The following is a 20,649-nucleotide window of genomic DNA, read 5'->3' on the forward strand; positions in this document are numbered from 1 at the left end:
TTGTTGGGTTGGTGTGCCCACGGGCTGTGTGCCCCTATTGGGTATTGTACCTCCATGCCAAAGATTAGGTTGCCCATTTGTGGCCTCATCTCTAGTCTATGTTGAGCTTAAAATCCCAGATATACCAATCAAAGCAAAAAGTGTATACATGTAGGAGTCCATAATAGCAAATATTTGAAAACAAAATGTGATTAATCATGGCTCAGCAAAGTCAGTCATCAGATAATGACTAGGATCACTGATTTGTTTTGCAGACCCTGACACAAATCCCTAGGCACAAATAAGTTGAGAAAAATCTGTCATTAAATCATGATTTGGGCACATGTATTGTCCCCTCTATTTTTAACAAATTTTCAGCATTTTTTATATCCAAATTAATTAGAATAATCTTTATCTTTTGGATATAGAACCAAAAGCCTTGACTTGACTGAAAGCTGCCAATAGCAAAGGATATCATTGAGCCATTTAAAAATTGTGACCAAAGTTTGATGTTGCAGTCAAGTCTTGTGAACACTGCTGAATAATTACAGTTCCACATGAACGATGCTTGAATCAGTTCATTAGTGCAGTCTGTGAAGGAAACTATTTATATATGGGAATCTCAAGTTTGAAAATGCTAATTTACACATAATCATGTCCAATGAAGACAATTGTCCAGATCTAAAGACACCATCACTGCTTTAGAAACACTTAAGTATAATGTTTGTATATTTTGTTATTTCTTTCATTGTATTTTTCAATTGCAAGGAAAATACATATCATTTTACACTATTGGTAGACATTGATGAAGTCTTAAGACGTGTTCCCTAGAAAGCACTTTCAGGCGTCTTCTGATAGGACGAACAGAGACGTTATGTAAAGTTTAAACAATACATAATATTTTTGAAAGTTCAGCATATTTGCATTATGAGGATGTTAAAAACATATATCGTGCCTTATGCACATTGTCTATAATGTGTACGTACACCAAATTTTTAGACTTTTTTCTGTCATCAAGCACACATTTTCTCAGATGCTAAATTGACATTGAATTATGCCCTGCTCTAAGTGCTCTAAATGAGGGGGGAAATTAAATTTTCCATCTACAATAATTGTACCCTACATGGACAATCTGCTTCCACCATAATCAGGTGGGAAATGTTTACAGTTACACTGTATGATGCCCTGTAAGCTATTTAGTTTCATCCAATACAGTTCAGTCAACATCAAACTTATGCCACTGCCAGGTAAGATCTTACAGATTATAGCTAACAGAGGTTTCAATTGATGTTAAAGATGGAGATGCTTTGGATGTATTATGGATTGCCAAATAGCTTCGCCCATGTTTATAGCAATGTTGTTTTGCACACAAATTTCATTCACAATCATTAGAAAATGTGATTTCTACTCTGTCTGCAAATGAAAGTGACTGAATTAAGGTGAAGAACACAATATATCTTTTTTAAAAGCATAATTTTTAAATTCAAATAACACACGACTAAGATTGTACTGTTTCAAATTGACGTTGTCCAAGTTCTGATCATGGAAACATTGTTTTAAATTTTTACATTTTGCAGTCACAAGCAGCATATGTGATCCATGTTCTTGTTCTTTAACTAGAGGGATGCATGCTTCAAGGCCATCCATAAGATTTCAATCATAATGTTTTTTGAGGCTCTTATAGTTGATGTCAATATTTCACTAGGAGGATGACCAATAAAAGCCGGAAAAAATTATTGAAATCTTGAAACCATTGCAATATGTCCCAAAATGCACAAATTAGATGCAAGTTCACCACTGAAAGATAAACCTAAATATAACCTTAATAATAGATATCCAACATAAGTTTATGTCTTATCTCCTTTCCTACTAATATTTGACAGCCAACGATAACAATAACTCACTCTCTATCAGTAAATAACTTTTCAGATATTGAGAGGAAGCGATCACACATGGCTTCTTCACAATGTCAACTAAAAATGACAAAGTTGTGGCAAAAAAAATCACCTTTCAAAAAGCCCAAGCTTGAAAATTACATTTGCAAGATTGGTATTTGTCTGTCCAACAAGTTGAAAAAGCTTTTTACGTTTCATGGTAAATGTGCCTGTCTTCTCCATTCCTTTGTTCAAATCAATAAATTCTGCCACCATACCATCTACCTGAAAAACTGTCTATGTCATAACAGCTCCTAGCATATATACGCATATTTCATAATTTACATTAACAAGCTCAGTACAATGAAAATACTGATATAGGGAAAAAGCTACCTGTCGAACAAAGTGGTCAAGGGCAATGCTTTGTCCAAGCACAATTCCAATGGTACGAATGCAGTCAATATCAAATCTCTTCAGTACAATATAGTCATAACCCTCCCGCATCCAAGTGTCCAATGATGGTTTCTCCACTATAGCGTAATCTGTAAAGAAATATGCAACACATAAGCACTTGCTTGCAACACTCCACACTGTAAGAAAAAGGTAATGTGATTGTGTCTGTGTCTTCTAAACTTAGTAGATGCTTGTTTGATTTTAGATTACTAAGACTTTATATTACTATGCTTTACCTTCACTAATACTTTATACATGTATATTTCCATATGTATTTAAATATTGTTATTGCGGATTCTTCTAATCTTCTGATTATAGTTGCACTCAAGATCAAAGCATGCAAATGGGAAGCTTGAGCACAGTTCCCTTAAGCTCAAACAACCTACAAATTTGGTCAGACTCCCCAATTCTAACATGATGTAAAAAGCTAGAGGCTGAAAGAGGGAAGGGAGAAATAGAATAAATGTGAGATAAAGAAACTAAATTGTAATAGAATAGTGTTAAAAGAACAAGTTATAGACAAGATTGCTGGATTACTATATTTTAAACAATAGAATAGACAATACATTGCACATGCTATCGGCAAGGAATTTAACACTCAAATGAGGCTAACTGCTAAACCATCCATATAAAACTCAATATTGAAGGGAGAATGAAAAAGACACAAAAATGCTTCTGAATATACATAGTAGCACAGCTCTCGAATGAAAAGAAGCTTGTTGAATACAAAAATAAAATAGCTGTTTAGGGAAGAAAATTCACAACATCAGCAATCTTGTGCAGAGACAATATACTCTGCTTATTTGTATACATCTGTTAGGAATTAATTTTTTACTTGCTAAAGTTAATTTCCTCCTTTTGTCTCTTGTAGGAATATTCATAAACTATCCCTGCAAGTTCTCTGTCCTCTTTTGAGTTCACACAACTCAATTTCTGTATTCCATATATTTAGAATATCAGATTTCCTCCTTACAAGGATTGTGACACATTGCACACACATAAAATGTTAGATGACATCCTTAGACTTGGGAGTTACTTTGTAGCTTCTCTCTCTTACCTTTATATATTTGGGGCGCCTCTATCTTTTCTTCTATGGAAGTATTTCTATCCTAAGCTCACTCTCTCTTTTTCTCATTGTATTTTATTTAGGCTTTATGCCATCTACATAATCATCAGGTTTTTTTCTTTGTTTTTCCCCCTTATAAACCATGTGTCTCCTCCTTGGATATTAGTGTGCTTGCTCTTGGTTTTGGATTCTCAACTTTATGGTAATATTACATTCAAACAATTGCTCCATGATTAGTTTGTTTGTGGTACTCTACGTTATTTTCCTTTCAACATCAAAAACAAATCTGGGCTGTTCAAAGGACCTTCAAATCATATATGGTTCATTCTCCTCATCAACATCTCACTTTTGCTTACAAAATACCCTTGCTAGAATAAAATAACTGCTCCATGATTAGTTTGTTTGTGGTACTCTATGTTATTTTCCTTTCAAAAAATCAAAAACAAATCTGGGCTGTTCAAAGGACCTTGAAATTATATATGGTGCATTCTCCTCATCAACATCTCACTTTTGCTTACAAAATACCCTTGCCAGAATAAAACGCAAGTATACCTAAAAATAGTGAAGTATTTAAAATGCTTTCAATCATTAGCCTTGCCTTTTTATTCACAAGGGAATATTTCCATTCCTTTCTTTGAAAAAGAATATTCTTTTGGCTTTAGATTTTAGTTCAAATGAAATTTATCTTCATCTTCATCTTTAGTCCCTTTTTAGCTTTTGAGATTTATCTTCCCTCAAAATACTTCAGACTTAGCTTAAAAACTTACTTTTTATGTTCCCCTTGTTTTATTTAGAAAATCTATTCCTAAAAGCTTACATAAGTGAACATAAATCACAATTGCACAGAAGCAAACTATTTACCTTTAACATAACATACCTTATGCAGAAAAATATTAAAAATCAGACCTGTGAACAAAAGATAGCAATAAACTATGTGAGCACAAGTAAGAGTGAAGGAGTAGCGATTGTGGATTTTATCTCCCTACAAATGTTCTAGACCCCAAAAGTTGCCCCTCTTTGCAAAGGTTTTATTTTCCCCGTAGGGCAGAAGCCAAATCAATCAAGGGCCAGAATGATGTGCAATAGGAGCTTTACAAGAAAGAGTGTGATGTTGGGTCTACTCTGGCAAAGGAGTCCAAGCAAATTGAAAGTAAGATTTTCTTGTGATGCAAAAATGCTGCAAAATCCTTCCACTTACTGACCATTTACGCAAATTTAATTATTGAAGACAGATGCTGCATTTTTTCCCTTTTTCTAGATCTTATAGCTGAGAATATCCTTGGGCTCCACAACCACAGTTTGTGAGATTCTACTCAACAAGATTAGTTCCCCTCCTAAGCCTTGCCTTTCAATAGAGCTCCTGCAAAATACAATTCAGTTTTAGGCATGATGTCAGCAAGGACAGATGATGCTTATATCCTAGGAGATACCCCTGTTTCTTTTTCCAAGTCCATCCCAGATCTCAACTTTCTGATCAACATATTGACCCTACTGTGGAACAAATTTCCTAATTTGCCACTTCATGGGTAGGAGATGACCATTAATGGAGATCTACAAATGAGTTGAAGAATCTTGTTCTCTATCGTTAACCCTTTTTACTCCCCAAAGACTTCTTTGTTGTTAAAATTTTAGTCGCAAGTGGATCAGAGTTTGTTTGTACTAATGATCCCATGTTTTTCAACAGGTTGGGGCCTCCATGTACCAGTGGTACCCTTTCTTTGATCCAAATAAAGTGGCTTTCTCACAAGTCCTCTTCAGGATCGGATTTTATAACTTCCCCTTGATTACCCAAAATATTAATTTGTTGAAACTTTTTGCAGCACAAATTGGAGAACCCATCAAGATTAAACCTTCCTTCCAAAGTTTCCAGAATTTTTTTCTCCTAGTGTGTGTTGGTTATCTGTCAAAATTAAAACCCCCTTCTCACACCAACTTTATTCTATCAGTGCGAATCGCCTGGATAAAACATATAAATTATAAGTAGCTTCCCTTCTGCTACTTTCAAGTTTCACTGTTATCAGATAGGACACTTCAAGAACGAGTGTAATTATCTCGGGGTTTCCTCTTCTAAGACAATTTATCTTCAAAAGTGGATTTTAAAATTTGGTTAATTCTAATTTCATTGAAAGAAACTATGGTCACTCTAACAAAACCTTTCTGAATTAGGATTTAATAATATATCAATTAATAAAATTAAAATATAAATAAATAAAATATAATATAATTACAAGTTAGCTAAGTTTATGAAAGATCAAGAGGGAGTTGTGACTCCCTCAACATAAGATATAATAAGGGAGAGAAATTCATTTTTAAAAGGACATGAAGGCAACAAGGGAAATCAGAAAACAAAATAGGAAATAATCAGGTTGGAATAGGAAAAGAATTCAGAAATAAACCTGATTTAGAAATAAAGAACAGAAGTCAAGATTGGTTAAAAGACAACTAATAAAGTGGAAGAGACACCACTCTTGGGAAGATATATTAGAAATGTCATAAAGTGCACTTGAGGAGAGGGTGAGGAATACGAGTTTATATCAGACTTACATTTGCAGATCTGCAAATGAGAGGATAAGAGGAAAGATCACCAGAGGAAGATTGGAGGCATGATTGTGAGGAGTATATGCAGATGTGAAGTTATAATCAAGAAAGAATTAATGAATAAGAAAGAACAAGGAAGTGACTCCTTCAAAAGAAAAAGGTTGTAAAGGATTGTGACTCTCCTGAAATAAGGTAATTAGGAAAGGTTGTGACCATTGCAAAGGTTAAGACATGGTGAAAGGGTGTGACTCTCCCTCATATTGGAAGATATAAAAGGGAGGAGGTTTCATAAGGACATCCAAGGAACATCAATTTGGGGAATAATATATAATTCTCAAAGACAACAATGAAATGTGGTTACTCAATGCTTATGGAAGGTGATGACCTTTCCACCAATGAAATATAAAGGAGGATTCATTCCTATTGATGTTGTAGCTTCAGTTGGATTGATTTAACCATGAGATACATTGGTATGGCTGCTTATTATGATTAATAATCCTTAGACAATTAATGTGTGTGTGTGTAATCTTATAATAATTATTGTCTAATTATTGATCTTAAATATTAAATTAATGAATAGACATGTCCCTTTACGGGACACGTCTCTCCTTGTCTTAATCCATGTATAAATGCAAGAGGTCATTGTACTTGAAAAACACATACCTTAACAAGCAGTGCAATTACATCTGCAAGCGATCCTTAGAAACTTAACAATTCCAAACATTGGAGGGAATACATCAAACATCAATTTGGGGAATAATATATAATTCTCAAAGACAATAATGAAATGTAGTTACTCAATCCCTATGAAAGATGGTGATCCTTCCACCAATGAAGGATAAAAGAGGATTCATTCCAAGCATTGGAGGAAATACATCAGATCAAACAAGAGAATAAAATCAATTAGCAATCTGTCTAAACGCAGACTGCAAACTAAGCATATATAAATAACCATATGGGGATGAAGAATATTGCACATAATGAATGGGCTAAGTTGCTATATATTTGATATATGTAGATAATCTATACACAGCAACAGTGACCAAGCAAGCAACATATCTGAAAACATACAGTGGCATTAAACAGAAATCAGCAAACAAGGTACCGTAATCAAATCAGAAGTGTGTTTAACAGCAGGCACGTATTCAGGATCGAATTCTCACTAATCTGATTCAAACTTGTTATAATCAGCATCTAATAATCTAAATAATAGCTCTTGTGGTATTATCATGGCCTGTGCAATTTTGTCAATTAATTGTAATTATAAATGTTTGCTTACGATTTGATATAGATGCATGTATCTATAATATATTTGTGAACTTCCATCATTATAGAAGGAAGGTGGTATAAGGGGAAGAGAAGCCATGAGGATTGCAATCTAGGTAGAAACCCCAGATGGATGTCCATGTTGTCACGTCCCCTTTTTGGCTACATATGAAGACTGGGACTACTACCCTAATCTCCCTTTGTTACCATGTCCGATGAGTATGAATTAAGCAAGCAGTAGAAGATAAATGAATATTAAGGAGATTTCTGATATATATACAAATGTCAATTATCTGAGAGTGTCTCATATGATAACACAATGCATTCAATATGTTTTATATAGAATTTATAATATCTATTATACAATGGATCCTTACAATGAAAGATGAATTCCGACACTCAAATAGATCAATTATGCTATCTCTGATTAAAAGAAATATGCAATCAATTTATATAGCAATCCTGCAATATCTGATATACCAATAACATTATGTAGTGAGTAGTAATTGCTGAGAAGAGATCAGTGTTGTATCTAGTTATCAATAGAAGTTTGCACTTAATGGATGCCTTCTCTGAAATACAATCTGAACTGTACGATACCTTAGATGTTGATGTCTGCTGTTTGTACATGCACCAGTAAGCTGACTAGGCTGTTGGTTCTAGATAGATCATATCCAACAGGATAATAAGGAAAAAGAGGATATGTATTCAATGCCATCAGAAGGATAGATAGAACGACTTCTTATAACCATGTCAAAGACTAAGAAGCTGTGATATGAAGGTGTTTCCTCCCTTCATTTCATAAACATCACTAAATTGCACCTCTTCCTGAATCGATTCATCACAATAATTGTTTCTTCTATCATGCCTTTTTGTAAGAACCCTTCTGGTTCTACCTCCTGATAACTCAATTTAGATGTTCCACATTTCGTCAAACAGTTGTCTTGCAATGCCAAGTTCAGATTTTTATGAATGTGTCTGCAAATTGTTCGTTTGTAATTGAAGAGATTTTGGGAATTCTGCAATTCTAAGTGATTCTGGATATATGGTTGTTTTGGGATTTTCAGCAAGTATTGGAAATGAAAGGCAATGTTTGGAAGGCAAACAACCTTCAATGCAATATATCCTTTTTAGTTAAACGCTTTGAAATATCTACATTGCAAAGACCATGCACAACATTTGCTAAAGTCAACAAGCACCTAGAAATCTGAATTGCATTCCATTGATTTTTTCCAGATTAAAAAGTATGGATATTGCAGCAGCAAGACATCACAGTCCTCTTTGATGGTGAGGTTTTGAAATGATTAAACTGGCACCCAATGGCAAAATCGTGCCCTTTTCTTTAACTCACAGACCCAGTAGATTATTATTGCAGCCACCAAATTATTAATATTGTACCATCTACAATGGACACGGCAGTCAATGCAATAAATGCTGCTTCAAAGGATTAATTGCAGCACACCATATGATCATCTCCAACCACCTATGGAAATTAAACAAATCTGCTACCAACGCTCTCAATGATGGCATCTGCGTGACGCCATTCTCTATGCACAAATCACTGGACTTTTGAGAGCTTAATGTAAATTTTAAAAGGGGTTGATTTAAGATATTAAAGTGAGCTGAAAGGTGTCAAAAAAGGGGAATAAGATGAAAGGAAGGAGGAAGTTAAAGAGTCACTATTGAGTTTCGTACGAGGAAGTCTCATTCATTTTTGGCTATGCTTAGATTTGGACATTGTTTTCAGTTTTCCCTTTGAGGAAGTGGCAGCTTGGCTTTTGGTTTCATGATCTTGAGGACGAACACCTTAAGGCTCTTCTTGTGAATCGGATGCAAACCCAATTCAGCTTTGTGGTGAATTCCAGACAGAGTTCACACTGCATATACAAGTTCCTTTTTAGTATTTCCAATCTGACTGTAATATTGTTTTTAAGATTGGATTTCATGCATGTTGTTGTGGTATTGAAGGGAGCCTATTGATTTAACCTATCTCATCCGGGATACCAGGATATGGCAAGTCAAGGGGTACTATCATCTTGACACCCTCGCATACCACAATGGCGGAGCCTATTGAGATAGAGGTGGTCGAAGTGGCGAACAAGACAGAAACAGAACTAGGGACAAAGGTGGTAGCCATAGCGTAGCCGGCAAGTGAGGATGTGCCAAAGGATGGTGTGGTCAAGATGCTAATCAGTAACACTATAAAGTCTAAGATGATCATAGATACCCGTCTCACCTATTAGACCCACAATATGTCGACTACAACAACAAGTACCACCACCTGGCAAGATTGTGGATTAGAGGTCAAACACTCACCTGTGAGGGGCCCAAAACCAAAGATGGATCCTATAGTAGATGTTTGTGAGGTGGGATGTGTGGGTAGACTTGAGACACCCCTTCAACCAATATCTCAGCCTCAAGAGTAGATTTATGGAGAGTCTAGCGACCCAAATCTCGACCAGTACCTGGCAGACATGGTGGCAGGCACCAGGAGGATAGTGGCTTTTGTTCGGATATGGGCCTGCAAGGGGGTAGACCGACAAGTTGAGCAATTGTTGCCATCTGTTAGCAAGGGTTGTAACTAGGAGTTTGCATGATGCTTTAAGTCTTGAGCATTTCCTACCACTAAGATCCTCAAGATGTTGGAGGACTAGGGTCGTTCTGAGCATGTAGGAGATAATTGAATTCAAGCTTTACTAAGAAGGGTCGAACAGATTTTCCATGAGATGTATTATGTGTGGAGGGCTCCTCAGTATGTAGCCTCAGTGACTAAACCCTAACGGCTAGCTATAGTTGAAGCTCAAGAGAAGTTGGTCACATGACTCCAAGAGGTAGAGCAGCTCACCTAGCATAGGGATGAGTTAGCCCAGCATAACGATCAATTGGTTGAAATGGAAGCACAATTGGCTCAAGAGGGGGCTAAGCAGGAAATGTTAGAGACACACCTTGCTAGTGCTAAGAGTTGAAGGATAAGAAAGATAAGGAGATTTTGGAAGCATCCTACATGGTGAAGTCTGCACGGCAATGGTGGATGATTGTAGAGAGAAACCTCAAGTTCCGAACTGAGCAAGTGTACAGGTTGAGAGAGTAATAGCCGGCTTCCATGCCACCTCCTTCCTCAATCCCCTTCTTGATCTCTTCCTTTGTATAGTTGGTTTTATTTTTGTCCCCATTTTGTTGTGCATCTTCAGGAAGCAACATTTTTCTTTTTTCTTTTTTCCTTTTTTTCTTTTTTCTTTTTTCTTTTTTTTTTGGGGTGGGGTGGGGTACGGGTGATGTCGTTAGTAATTAAGTGTAGTTAGTACTTGTTAGTCAGCTGAAGGGTAGATATTTGTGGATGGTCGCGACAAATGATGCTCACCTCCCTTTGACCTTTATTGGATTGGGCAATAAAAACCCAAAAAATCTAAAAGAACAATATTAGATTGATGAAAGAAAATATCTTGAAATAAGAAGAAAAGAACTTTGGTAAAATACTCTTCTATCTGTCTTTATGCAAAAATACTTGACTTATGCAAAAGTCAATTATCTCATTTTTGGACATAATTTAGAAAAAAATTGTGTTATGTACTTACATCCAAGATATGTCAATATGGTTGTCAACATTGTCATGTTGTTGTTGTCATACATTGTAAAGTATTTGATGGAATTAATAAAGAAGCAATTGTGAGTTTTACGATATACTATGTTTTGTTACATTTTCTATTATTCTTGTATGCATTATACTAGTTAACCTACGGCACAAATAGGCAAGAGCCTACAAGACAACAGTAAATTGTGAGCCTCCTATGTGGGAGGTCTTGAGTTTGAATCTACTCAAGATTAATACTTAATAATAATAAGTAATCACAACACAATAATAATAATGAATCTTGGCTTTGGCCTCCTACCGATCAAAAAAAAAACCTACAGCACAAACAATTGTAAGGTTTTACACCAAATCACACATGACATGTCATAACCATATTCCATCCCTTATAGAGGCTTGGGCCCACTTCGAGTATGAGTGGGCAAGGGAGGATCGGGTTATGATCCATGGTTGGGTGAATAAATGCCCCGGTGATATCCTTGCCCCCATGATGCAAACGGAAATTAAAGAAAGAACGTAAATTCCAGACACTAGTTCTTACAGTAAGAATCTCTCCTTGTACTTGCTTTATATATGTTGATAATAGTTGCAGAATTAGATTACTGTCTATTGCATCTTTAATTTCATAATAGATAACTAGATGTTAAATGTTCCAGCTTCCTTTTTAAAATTTAAAAAAAAAACTTACATTTCAAGTCTTTAAAATCATTTTATATCAAAAATAGTCGTTACTTTCTTCTTAAAACAATGCATTATTACAGTAGCCCATAATGCCACCAAGCCTATGCTACTCCTTCCAGGTGCATGGTACCAAACTGTATTGTTTTTTCCTCATCCAAGGGCTTGAGTGTTGAAAATGTATCCAACTTGTGAACCCATGACCTTGTTGATATTCCTCCAATTCCATTGAAGGTTAATATTGTTATTTTATTTGAGGCATTTTTGTACTTCATTGGTTGATTTCCTTTCCTAGTTGGACCATGAGGCCTCCTGAGTTGGACATTTAAGAGGATTGCTGGTCTCATATTTTTGTTGATTCATAAATTCATTTAGGTTCATTAGTTGCCCTAAATCAGCAGGTAATTGAATGTATTCATCTTGAGCTGCCAGACTATCTTCTGTGAGTTTCTTCCTCCTTATCTCTGGTATTGATTCCCGTTTGATCTATCGGGGTAAAATGGTGGGAGGCAAAGGTCGATCAGACTTTGGTTCTCATAATGTTAGAAATTGCTTTGTCTCTGTTTTCATGCCCCACCTCACTTCTGTTATGCCGAATACTAGAGCTTCCTGACCTTGAATGTCCAACTCTCAATTGTCCCATGCCTGTAATCATAGAATCCTGGAACTGTTGCATCTGTAGTTGCTGCTGCTGTTGATATAGTTGCTTCTGCTTCTGATACTGTTGTTACTGTAGCGTAAAATTTCTTAACAATTTATTCAGTTGATTACTTGTTTCCCTTGGTGGGTTGTCATCTCTCCTTTCTCCCATTTCTGCTTCTGAAGGCTCACTTCCTTACTTGTCTCGTTGTCCAGACCTACTGCCTGTGTTATATCTATGTGATTCAAACCCTCTGGAGTGTATAGACCCCATAACACTCGCCTACACCTAAAAAAGCACGAAAAAGCAAACTGAAACCCAACAAGCTTTCAGGGTTAGTGACTCTGATATCACTAAAATATCCTTTCTAATGGAAATAATGCATAGACATATAAAACCATGATCTTTTTAGAGCACAATGGGAATTCATGGTGTCCACTGTCCATAGAGCCTATTAATCAATTTATATCGGTTCTTATTGAAAATTTCTCCTTTATTCTAAGATTATAAGATAAACAAGAATAGAACAATATTAGAGACGAGTAATTTTATCAGAAGAAGCAATGATAGAATAGTACTTGAATAGGCAATACAGGAATTATTGTCTTCTTACAATGAACATGCCAAGTATCTGATTGTGAATCACAGCCCAGATGCATTATTAATGGCTAATCAAATTCTGCAGTTTCCTTCTGTTGAGAATTTCTTTTTAATCTGCGATATCTACCACACTATCACTGCTATCCAAACTGCCAGAAAATTCTTCCCAGCGCTAATCCTCCGACCCACAGAACCACTGGAGCACCAGCTGCACATACATCACCACAACTGAAGCTTGGGTTGATGTCCAAGCTCTTCGATACCAAGGGTTCCATCCTGGTAAGGTTGTGTTCCAGTTGCAGAGAGAAAAAACAAAAATCAGGATGGTAGAATAGACCATTCAACCTCATCGTTGCCTTAAAAAGACTTTATAATTCAAACAGCCACAACTGCCTAGATTTTAGGTGATTTTCGTAATAGATGAGTTCACCACTTGACTGGAAGGGTAATGTTGCCTTAATCTCATTAAATTGCCGAAGGCTAAGCAAATAACCCGAAGGCCCCACTCATGACTGAAAAATAGGGGCAATTTAAGTGACTTTGACCCCACACACTCGTCTCCTTTTATTTCATAAAATTGAATAAGTCTGGGAGATGAAAAATTAAAACAGACTTTGTAGTGAATCTAGCAATTAGACGTATCAGTTGAGGGGGGAAATTACAAGGATGTAACCTAAATTTAAGATAGATGTAGCGAAATCAAGTTTGCAAGAATGTGAAAAGAAGCAAAAGAAATCCACATTGTTGTCAAAGGTCAAAATCTTATCCTGATGATTTCTAGTGAGCTTTCATATCAAGCAAATGTTATTTCTAATGAACTATGAAGTGGATACAAAATTAAAAACGCAACTTGAAGATAAAATATTAAATAACTGATGATCCTCCTTCTTGGAAGAGTAATTGTGACAAAAATTTACTGCAACAGCTCCATATTATATCATCTCAAAAATTATTATAAGATGAAAAGATAAAGGGTACAAAATGGAAAGGAAATGCTTTCTCTCAGCTCCAATTTTGTCTGAACATGACAATATGAGACCCAAGTGTCATACACAAACGACTCCAAACCAAAGCTATTGTGAAGCACACACAGTAAAAAGATTTTGATGAGTTCAATTTCATGGCTTCTAATAGACTCATCATTCCTTATGGCCAAAAAGGCAAGCAGCTGACTATTTACCTTTGGTAAGTCTATAGATTCATCAAATAGTGAGCTTAAGTCTGAGTTTAAAGGAAAGATTGTGTGGATAGCAGGAAGCACAGTGATGGTGCCTAAATACTAACTCATTATATGATGAACAATATGGTCTTTATTTGGAACTCAAACATCTTCAAATCAGCATGGTGGGGTATTCAACATGTTCCAGGATCATTATCAAAAAACAAATTCCAACATGCCAGAGAATTAGTTGAGACCCAAAAGCTTGATGCTTGGGAATTAGTGGTGCAATTCCCTGTAAGGGTGGATAACTGTAGGGAACCACATGAGAAATCAGTAGCATTTAAATTATATTAACTCAGCCAAGAGCGAAACAAATAATAGCATCTTGCCAATGTGACATAGAGGCCTCTAAAGCAACATGAATTGAAAGAAACTTCTGGGAATAGGAGAAAAAAAGTTGTAAGTCCTGAGTTTGAATACACAAAAAGGCTCATTGAAGAGTTAATTGTAAGTTGAGGGAAGACCTAGATGATAAGTGAAATAATTGTCATTAAGGATAAATATATAGTCACTCCTGCTTATCTACAGGTAGTGAAGAATGACTTTGACCTTTTCAATGCAGAATATCTGCAGCTGATCAATGATTGTGATAGGGTCATCAGGATTCAGCATTGCAAAGATAGACATAACTATATTGAAGGAAAAAGAGGAAAGGGTATATGAGCTCACCTCTGAGATTGAAGCAACCAAGGACAACTTAGTAAAGATTCAAAGAGCACTCCCAGAGGTGGAAAACTTTAAGATAGCAGCAAATTCCAGGAAGCACGAAAATGAAACAAGGGTTATAGAAATTATATAGGTGATAAAGAGCTTGATAGGTTCCCAAAGGAATTTGATCTAGAACAACTTCAATAATATCAAAAGTTACAAGTAAAATATTGGGGTTACTTCAGAATTCAGAAAGGTAGTCAAGGAATGAAAAGTCAATGAACAACACAGATCGAATTACACAATTGACTAGAAATAAAAAATGATGATCTCAAAGAACAATTGCACAAAATGGGCCATCATGGAGAAACATTCTGACAACAAAGCAGATATACTTTTCAATATCTTCCTAGTTTCCACTGGATTACTGATAACCCCCTCTTTAATATGTACACAGGGACATCGTCAAGTCTAATGTTCTCAGTTTGTGTTAAAATCAGCGTACCACAAAAAAAGCTGGCTACATCACTTCGACAAAGAATAGAGAGCTACAAGTTCGCAAAATTGAAATGGGATAAATCAGTTACTAACCAGTCACAAGCAAATATACATACTGAAACAAATGTGCCAACAGCTGATTACATTATGTATTACAATAGAGTTCTTCTAGAATGCAGATCTGAGATGAAGCAAGAGACCTTAGAAATGCTGCATAACACAACCATGGAAATCTGTACAAAAGAGTGCAAGAGATTCACTTGGTTGCACTTCAAGAATAGTCTTTTCACACAAACAAGCAAGGACATCACCAACCAACAAAGAGAAGAATGTCGCTTTTCAGTGAATCTGCTACAGCCTCTCCCAACAAAGAGAAGTTTGGGAAACGGTATTCCTAAAAGCTTCTCTCTCTCAATGATCAAGGGCCACAGTTCCTCATGTTTTGACATACTAAAAGGTCTGAATAAGATATCCTTGAATTCTATCTAAGGCTCAACCTACACAACTCACACTTTCTCGTGCTCCACTCTTCTTGCTTCCAGATCAAAAAAATTCCCTATGCATTACATCGTATCAAAACCCTCCAACCATTAATGCATCTCCTTTTTTAAAAATCTTTCCCAATGAAATGCTGAATTTAGACAGTCCAATTAAAAAATGAATCAATCGACAGCCTTCATTCATATTCAACTCCTTTATTATTTGAAAAAAGATTTCCAATTGCTGATTGACAATCAGACAAAATGACTTCCAATATTTTGGTTATAAAAGGTTATTTTATAAAAACTTATTTTATAACATATAAGGTAGATCTGTTTGTTTTGAAGGAGAATTCAATGCTTTTTTATTGTCTGGCAAAAAAATTGGAGTAAATTACTACTCAGTCCCAGCTGGACTCCAGGTTTCTTCTAAACATTTAATCTCACTGATGTGCTTTATGAACCAACCACAGATTGGGTTTCTCCCAGATGCTCTCTCTCAGGATACTTTTCTCTGATTAATGGAAATTGTGGAATTCATCAACACCTTTGCACACATTGAAATTCTGAAGTCCTGATTGAGTCCCTCCCAGAAAACTGAAAAATGTCACCAATCCAAGATGAAAAAAATAAATCTCTCTCTCTATTACTCTCTCACACACACGAAACTAATGAGGAACCTTTAAATACATTTAACTTCCCATGTGCTAAACTTCCAGATCTCAAATGCATTGTATCAGGGTGTTTCAAAAAACTTTGCACTTTTTTGATTTTGTAGGAACTGGATTGAAAAAACTCTCTGCACTTCTCCATAACAATAGCAAGATCAAAGCCAAAAAGAAGACAAGAGAATCACAGTAAAGGCATTAAAAATGTTCTAGTGTTACATTCAAAGAAGACTCGAAGTAGCTAATGTTTAAATTTATTCCTCATAATATTGCATAAACATATGTGATGCCACATCACAAAAGGGTATCCAAAAGAAAAGGCATATGGATGTCCTTTTGACAAAGGTAGATTTGTTCGTTCATACCATCTTTTCTTGTCTCGGCAAGCAAATCGGGAACATATTTTTTCACAATTTGCAAATACCCTTCTTCTTCCTCCTCTGCAAAGTTGAATAATACAACAGAGCCATACTGGAAGACTACCATGTGGCGATGGTTGCTCCAAGATTCATTCCTAGCTTCTATGCCCTGCTATATTTCAATTTTGCAAACAAATTAAATAAATTATTAGTATAATCAGAATCAATGAAAAAAATTATAATTTCAAATATAATGAAGTTAATTATAATATAATCTAACTCATTTTAAGAAGCTTCATAGAATATGAAATGCTTCATTTAATAAATCTTCTGCAGAATTTGGTCAAATACAATAATAAAGTCATGTTCTGTGACTAGGCTACATTAGGATAGAGAAATGATACTACATGCTGCAAAAACCCCATTCTCCATGAGAATAAATAATACACACACACAAACACACGCACGCACACACACACATATTGCTCCAACTTAACATATTCCTTAAAAGGAGGTTTCTATTTTCAAAGTTAATATATTTACAAATGAAGTCTTGTGCAAGATATATAGTATATACTGTAAAGCCAGTTGATTTAGACTCTAAAATTGCACTTGCTTGTACCACAACACATATCCAGTATATATTCATCAGAAAAATAGAAACTAGATGATAAAAAAAAATTAGGAAAATGGAGCCCAGCTCTGCACACGAAAAAAGGCAGACATGCAAACATGCAAAGTGCAAAGAAGAGAGAGAATCAGAAAGACAGCTATGGGAAATGGTGGACGATAACCTGCAAATAATACAACTAATAAAGGAACTAGAGGAAGATGTGGGAGCTTTGGATCTGCCAATTTGTTGGGGCCAAAGTAGACAGGAAGACAATTTCAAATTGGATTGAGGAAAAATGGGCGACACTGAATATGATCAAATTTCTGCCAAAAAGGTTTTTTTGTTGTAATTTTTGCCAATGAAGGAGAGCGGGAGAAGGTTTTACAGGGAGGCATATCAACAATGGGATCGAGACCCTTCTATATTCAAAAATGGTATCAGAATTTTAACCTATACATCACAGAACCATATGATAAGCCAGTCTAGATCCGATTATATGGAGTCTGTATGAAATAGTAGAACGAAGAGGCTTTGGAGAAGATCGGTTGATCCATATGTACTTTAGTGGATTTAGATGTTGACATTGCAAACAGCCACTCATACATTTATGACAGGTTAAAGATTGCTGCCATCAGGAAGATTCCTCCAAAGATCAAATTAAGCCTACAGGGATGCAATTGAATACAATCAGTTGAGTTAGACAAGAAGTTTTTCTGCCTGCAGTGTGGTAGAAGGAACCACAGCACTAAAGATTGTAGATTTCAAAAGGAGGAGGAATTTTGGATCCTTAAGTGGAAGGATAATGGTAAAAACGGTTTACAAATCTGGCGGCAGCATGGTAACTCTGGAAAATATGGAAAAACCGAATAGCCCAAATGAGGAACTGTAACCTCCCAAGATAGCCGAAAGCAACAAAATGGTCTTCCATGGGGAAGCCCCAATCTCACAAAAAACTGCACTGGAGGAATGTGGGATCAAGAATACTGAGGATCATCCAGAAATGGATAGGGAAGCAGAGGAGGAATTTGGAATGGATGAGTTGGGGATTACTAACATCAGAAATATTAGCCAATCAGCTCTGGACTTAATGGGTAAGGGCAAGAAAAATAGGGGCAGGAAATCCAAAAAAATTAAGAGGGAAGCTGAAGCAGCTGAAGAAAGCTTTTTCAGTGTGGTAGGCTTTTTCAAAATGAAATAGATCAGAAATCAATGAGGATCATTGCATGAAATGCCAGGAGCCTGGTAGCACCTGACAAACAAAGGATGGTCAAGGACCATATGGTTAAAATGGCAAGGAATCTAGTCCTGGAAACGAAATACAATGAAGAAGTGGTGAAAAGTTTGCAATTCCAAAAAAAGAAGGTGCTGCAGGTCGTCTAGGCATCATGTGGAAACCGAACACTGCAATAATATCATCAATCAGCAAGGGAAGTCATCAGATGGCATGTCCAATTCAGAGCAGAAATTCATCAGTGGAGTTTACATTATGGAATGTGTATGGGCCTACAGAAACTGCACAGAAGGCTAATTATGGGAGGACCTCAGCCAATGGATCCTTTCCTCAGCATTCATGATCTAGGCTTTCCATAAGAATTACAAAACGTAGAGTGAAGAAGACATCTAGAAAAGATTGAAAGTGTTTCAGTGAGTGAGAAGGAACTAATATCATGACAGATCTGTGAAGTAAGTAGGAATCCCTATTCTTCTGCATTATACCACCCACATAAGCGGGATGATTGCATACATTGCAATTAGGAGTTTCCTTGGTAAATCCCGATAATGCATGCGATATATGTAAGAGATTTTTCTTTGGGGGCAACACCAAAGGTTTTCTCCACCCAGCTATTTCATTCCAGTGCCCTAGTGAGTTTGGTTGTAAATATGTTAATTAATAAAATAATATTGGGCTTGGCCTTTTACCAAACAAAAAATATATATAAGACGTTGGGGTACATCAGGACGAGTTTGGGGACGGGGGGACAAAGGGCCTCAATTTTGGGGTGATAGGGGGATGGCGGCAGTGGTGGGTGGGGGAGCCAAGGGGTTATGTATACTATAAATATAGAACTTGAAATGTCAGTTATGAAATGATGTTTCAGTATAACATACCGAATTGAAATACTTGGAACACAGCAAAATTGCAACATGAACCAGAACCAGAACCAGAATCATTCGTACATACCCAATAGTAACATTCAAAAATCAAAAATCAAATAGAAATTCAAGAACCCATCCCAGCGGCAGCATGGTTGCAGAATGGTGAAGGTGGAGGTACTCAAGTACTCCACCTAGCCTATGCAGGGATGTCCTAGGGATGGGTACTTTTGCTTTTACCAAAAAAGGCATGGAAATTTTACATGGTCTAGGCACCCCCAAATTAAAACTCTCTTGTCCTCAAATTTCAAGTCGAAATCAAATATAGTTGTGCTCCTTGTCTTTGTCACATGTGCCACAGTAAAGAACTTAGAGCTCCAGCATTAAGTCAATGTTCAATTAAAATGGAAAATGTCAAGCATAAATACAAAATTACATAAACAAACTACATTACCAGTTCACTCCTATTGGACTGCCGGTTTGGATCCAATCCAACCCAGATAAACTCGGATCTAGTCCACCCTAGGAGCCATCTACAGTCCCACCAAAGACTAGAAGGTTTGTTAGTGACAAACCCAAATGTATGCACAGAAAATTCAGCATGGAGTGATGGCCAGTTGCTGGGTATTGGTGGTATTTTTTATTTTTGGGACTTCCTTGACTTCAAGTTTCCATAGAAAGCCAAAATTGACGCCCCAAACTGCAAACCATGGATTTCAATGCATTTCAAAGAGAAACAAAGCAAAGAACTTACACACAAGCTTAGCTAGAAGCACAACAGTAGATAATGGATTGTTGAAACCCACTATCACTTATATTTCTCTTCTCAAGAATGCAAAATGATGTGTGCCATGAGGGTCTATGTTTTTCTAAAAGGTCTTAATTTAGACTGTCACTCAACCCCACTGAGAACTACCCCTGGACTACCGTAAGGGGTGTTGCCCCTCAACATTTTTGGGTGTGGTACCCCATCCCCCCCACAAGAGGCATTGCTCCCAAAGCCCCGCTGAAATCATTTGGTTTACAAAAGACTCTCCAAGTTGGAATTTGCAAACTATGCTTCCATGTTTGCTGACAGGCCTTTATCGACAATATCGTCATCAAATCGGACAATCTTCCCTAATGTTACTCGATGCTTTCTTGTCTTCCTTATCTAAAAGAAATTTTTTTAAGGGGATGATGTAGTTAGTGCACAATGCCTGTAATGTTTTGAAAATGTGGAAGATGACAATATCTTTGATGAACCATATGGCAGTGCTTGATTAGTGATGTCTGATTGTTGATGCTTGATTTTAATTTTGATATAAAATATATATCATGACATTTGAATTTGACTGATTGGCATTGTAATATTTTTTTACTTTTATGATGGCCCTCTTTATTAT

At 36.3% G+C, this 20,649-nt stretch overlaps 1 protein-coding gene across 2 annotated transcripts in view; it reads right to left on the reverse strand.

Moving 5' to 3' along the window:
• LOC149530423 (protein RETARDED ROOT GROWTH, mitochondrial-like) overlaps positions 1 to 20,649 on the reverse strand; it is a 106,249-nt gene that overhangs the window by 2,604 nt on the left and 82,996 nt on the right. Inside the window, exons 3-5 of one of the 2 annotated variants that reach the window (XM_089811867.1) lie at positions 16,564 to 16,729; positions 2,247 to 2,395; positions 1,987 to 2,138 (exon numbers count right to left, since the gene is read on the reverse strand). In XM_089811867.1, coding sequence (XP_089667993.1) covers positions 1,987 to 2,138; positions 2,247 to 2,395; positions 16,564 to 16,729 — 467 coding nt within the window. The remainder of the gene's footprint in view (positions 1 to 1,986; positions 2,139 to 2,246; positions 2,396 to 16,563; positions 16,730 to 20,649) is intronic. The other variant, XM_089811868.1, reaches the window with a different exon arrangement.

The sequence above is a fragment of the Cupressus sempervirens genome, chromosome 11, assembly GCF_028749045.1.
Source record: "Cupressus sempervirens isolate cs-2001-9-10 chromosome 11, ASM2874904v1, whole genome shotgun sequence".
Taxonomy (NCBI): Eukaryota; Viridiplantae; Streptophyta; class Pinopsida; order Cupressales; family Cupressaceae; genus Cupressus; species Cupressus sempervirens.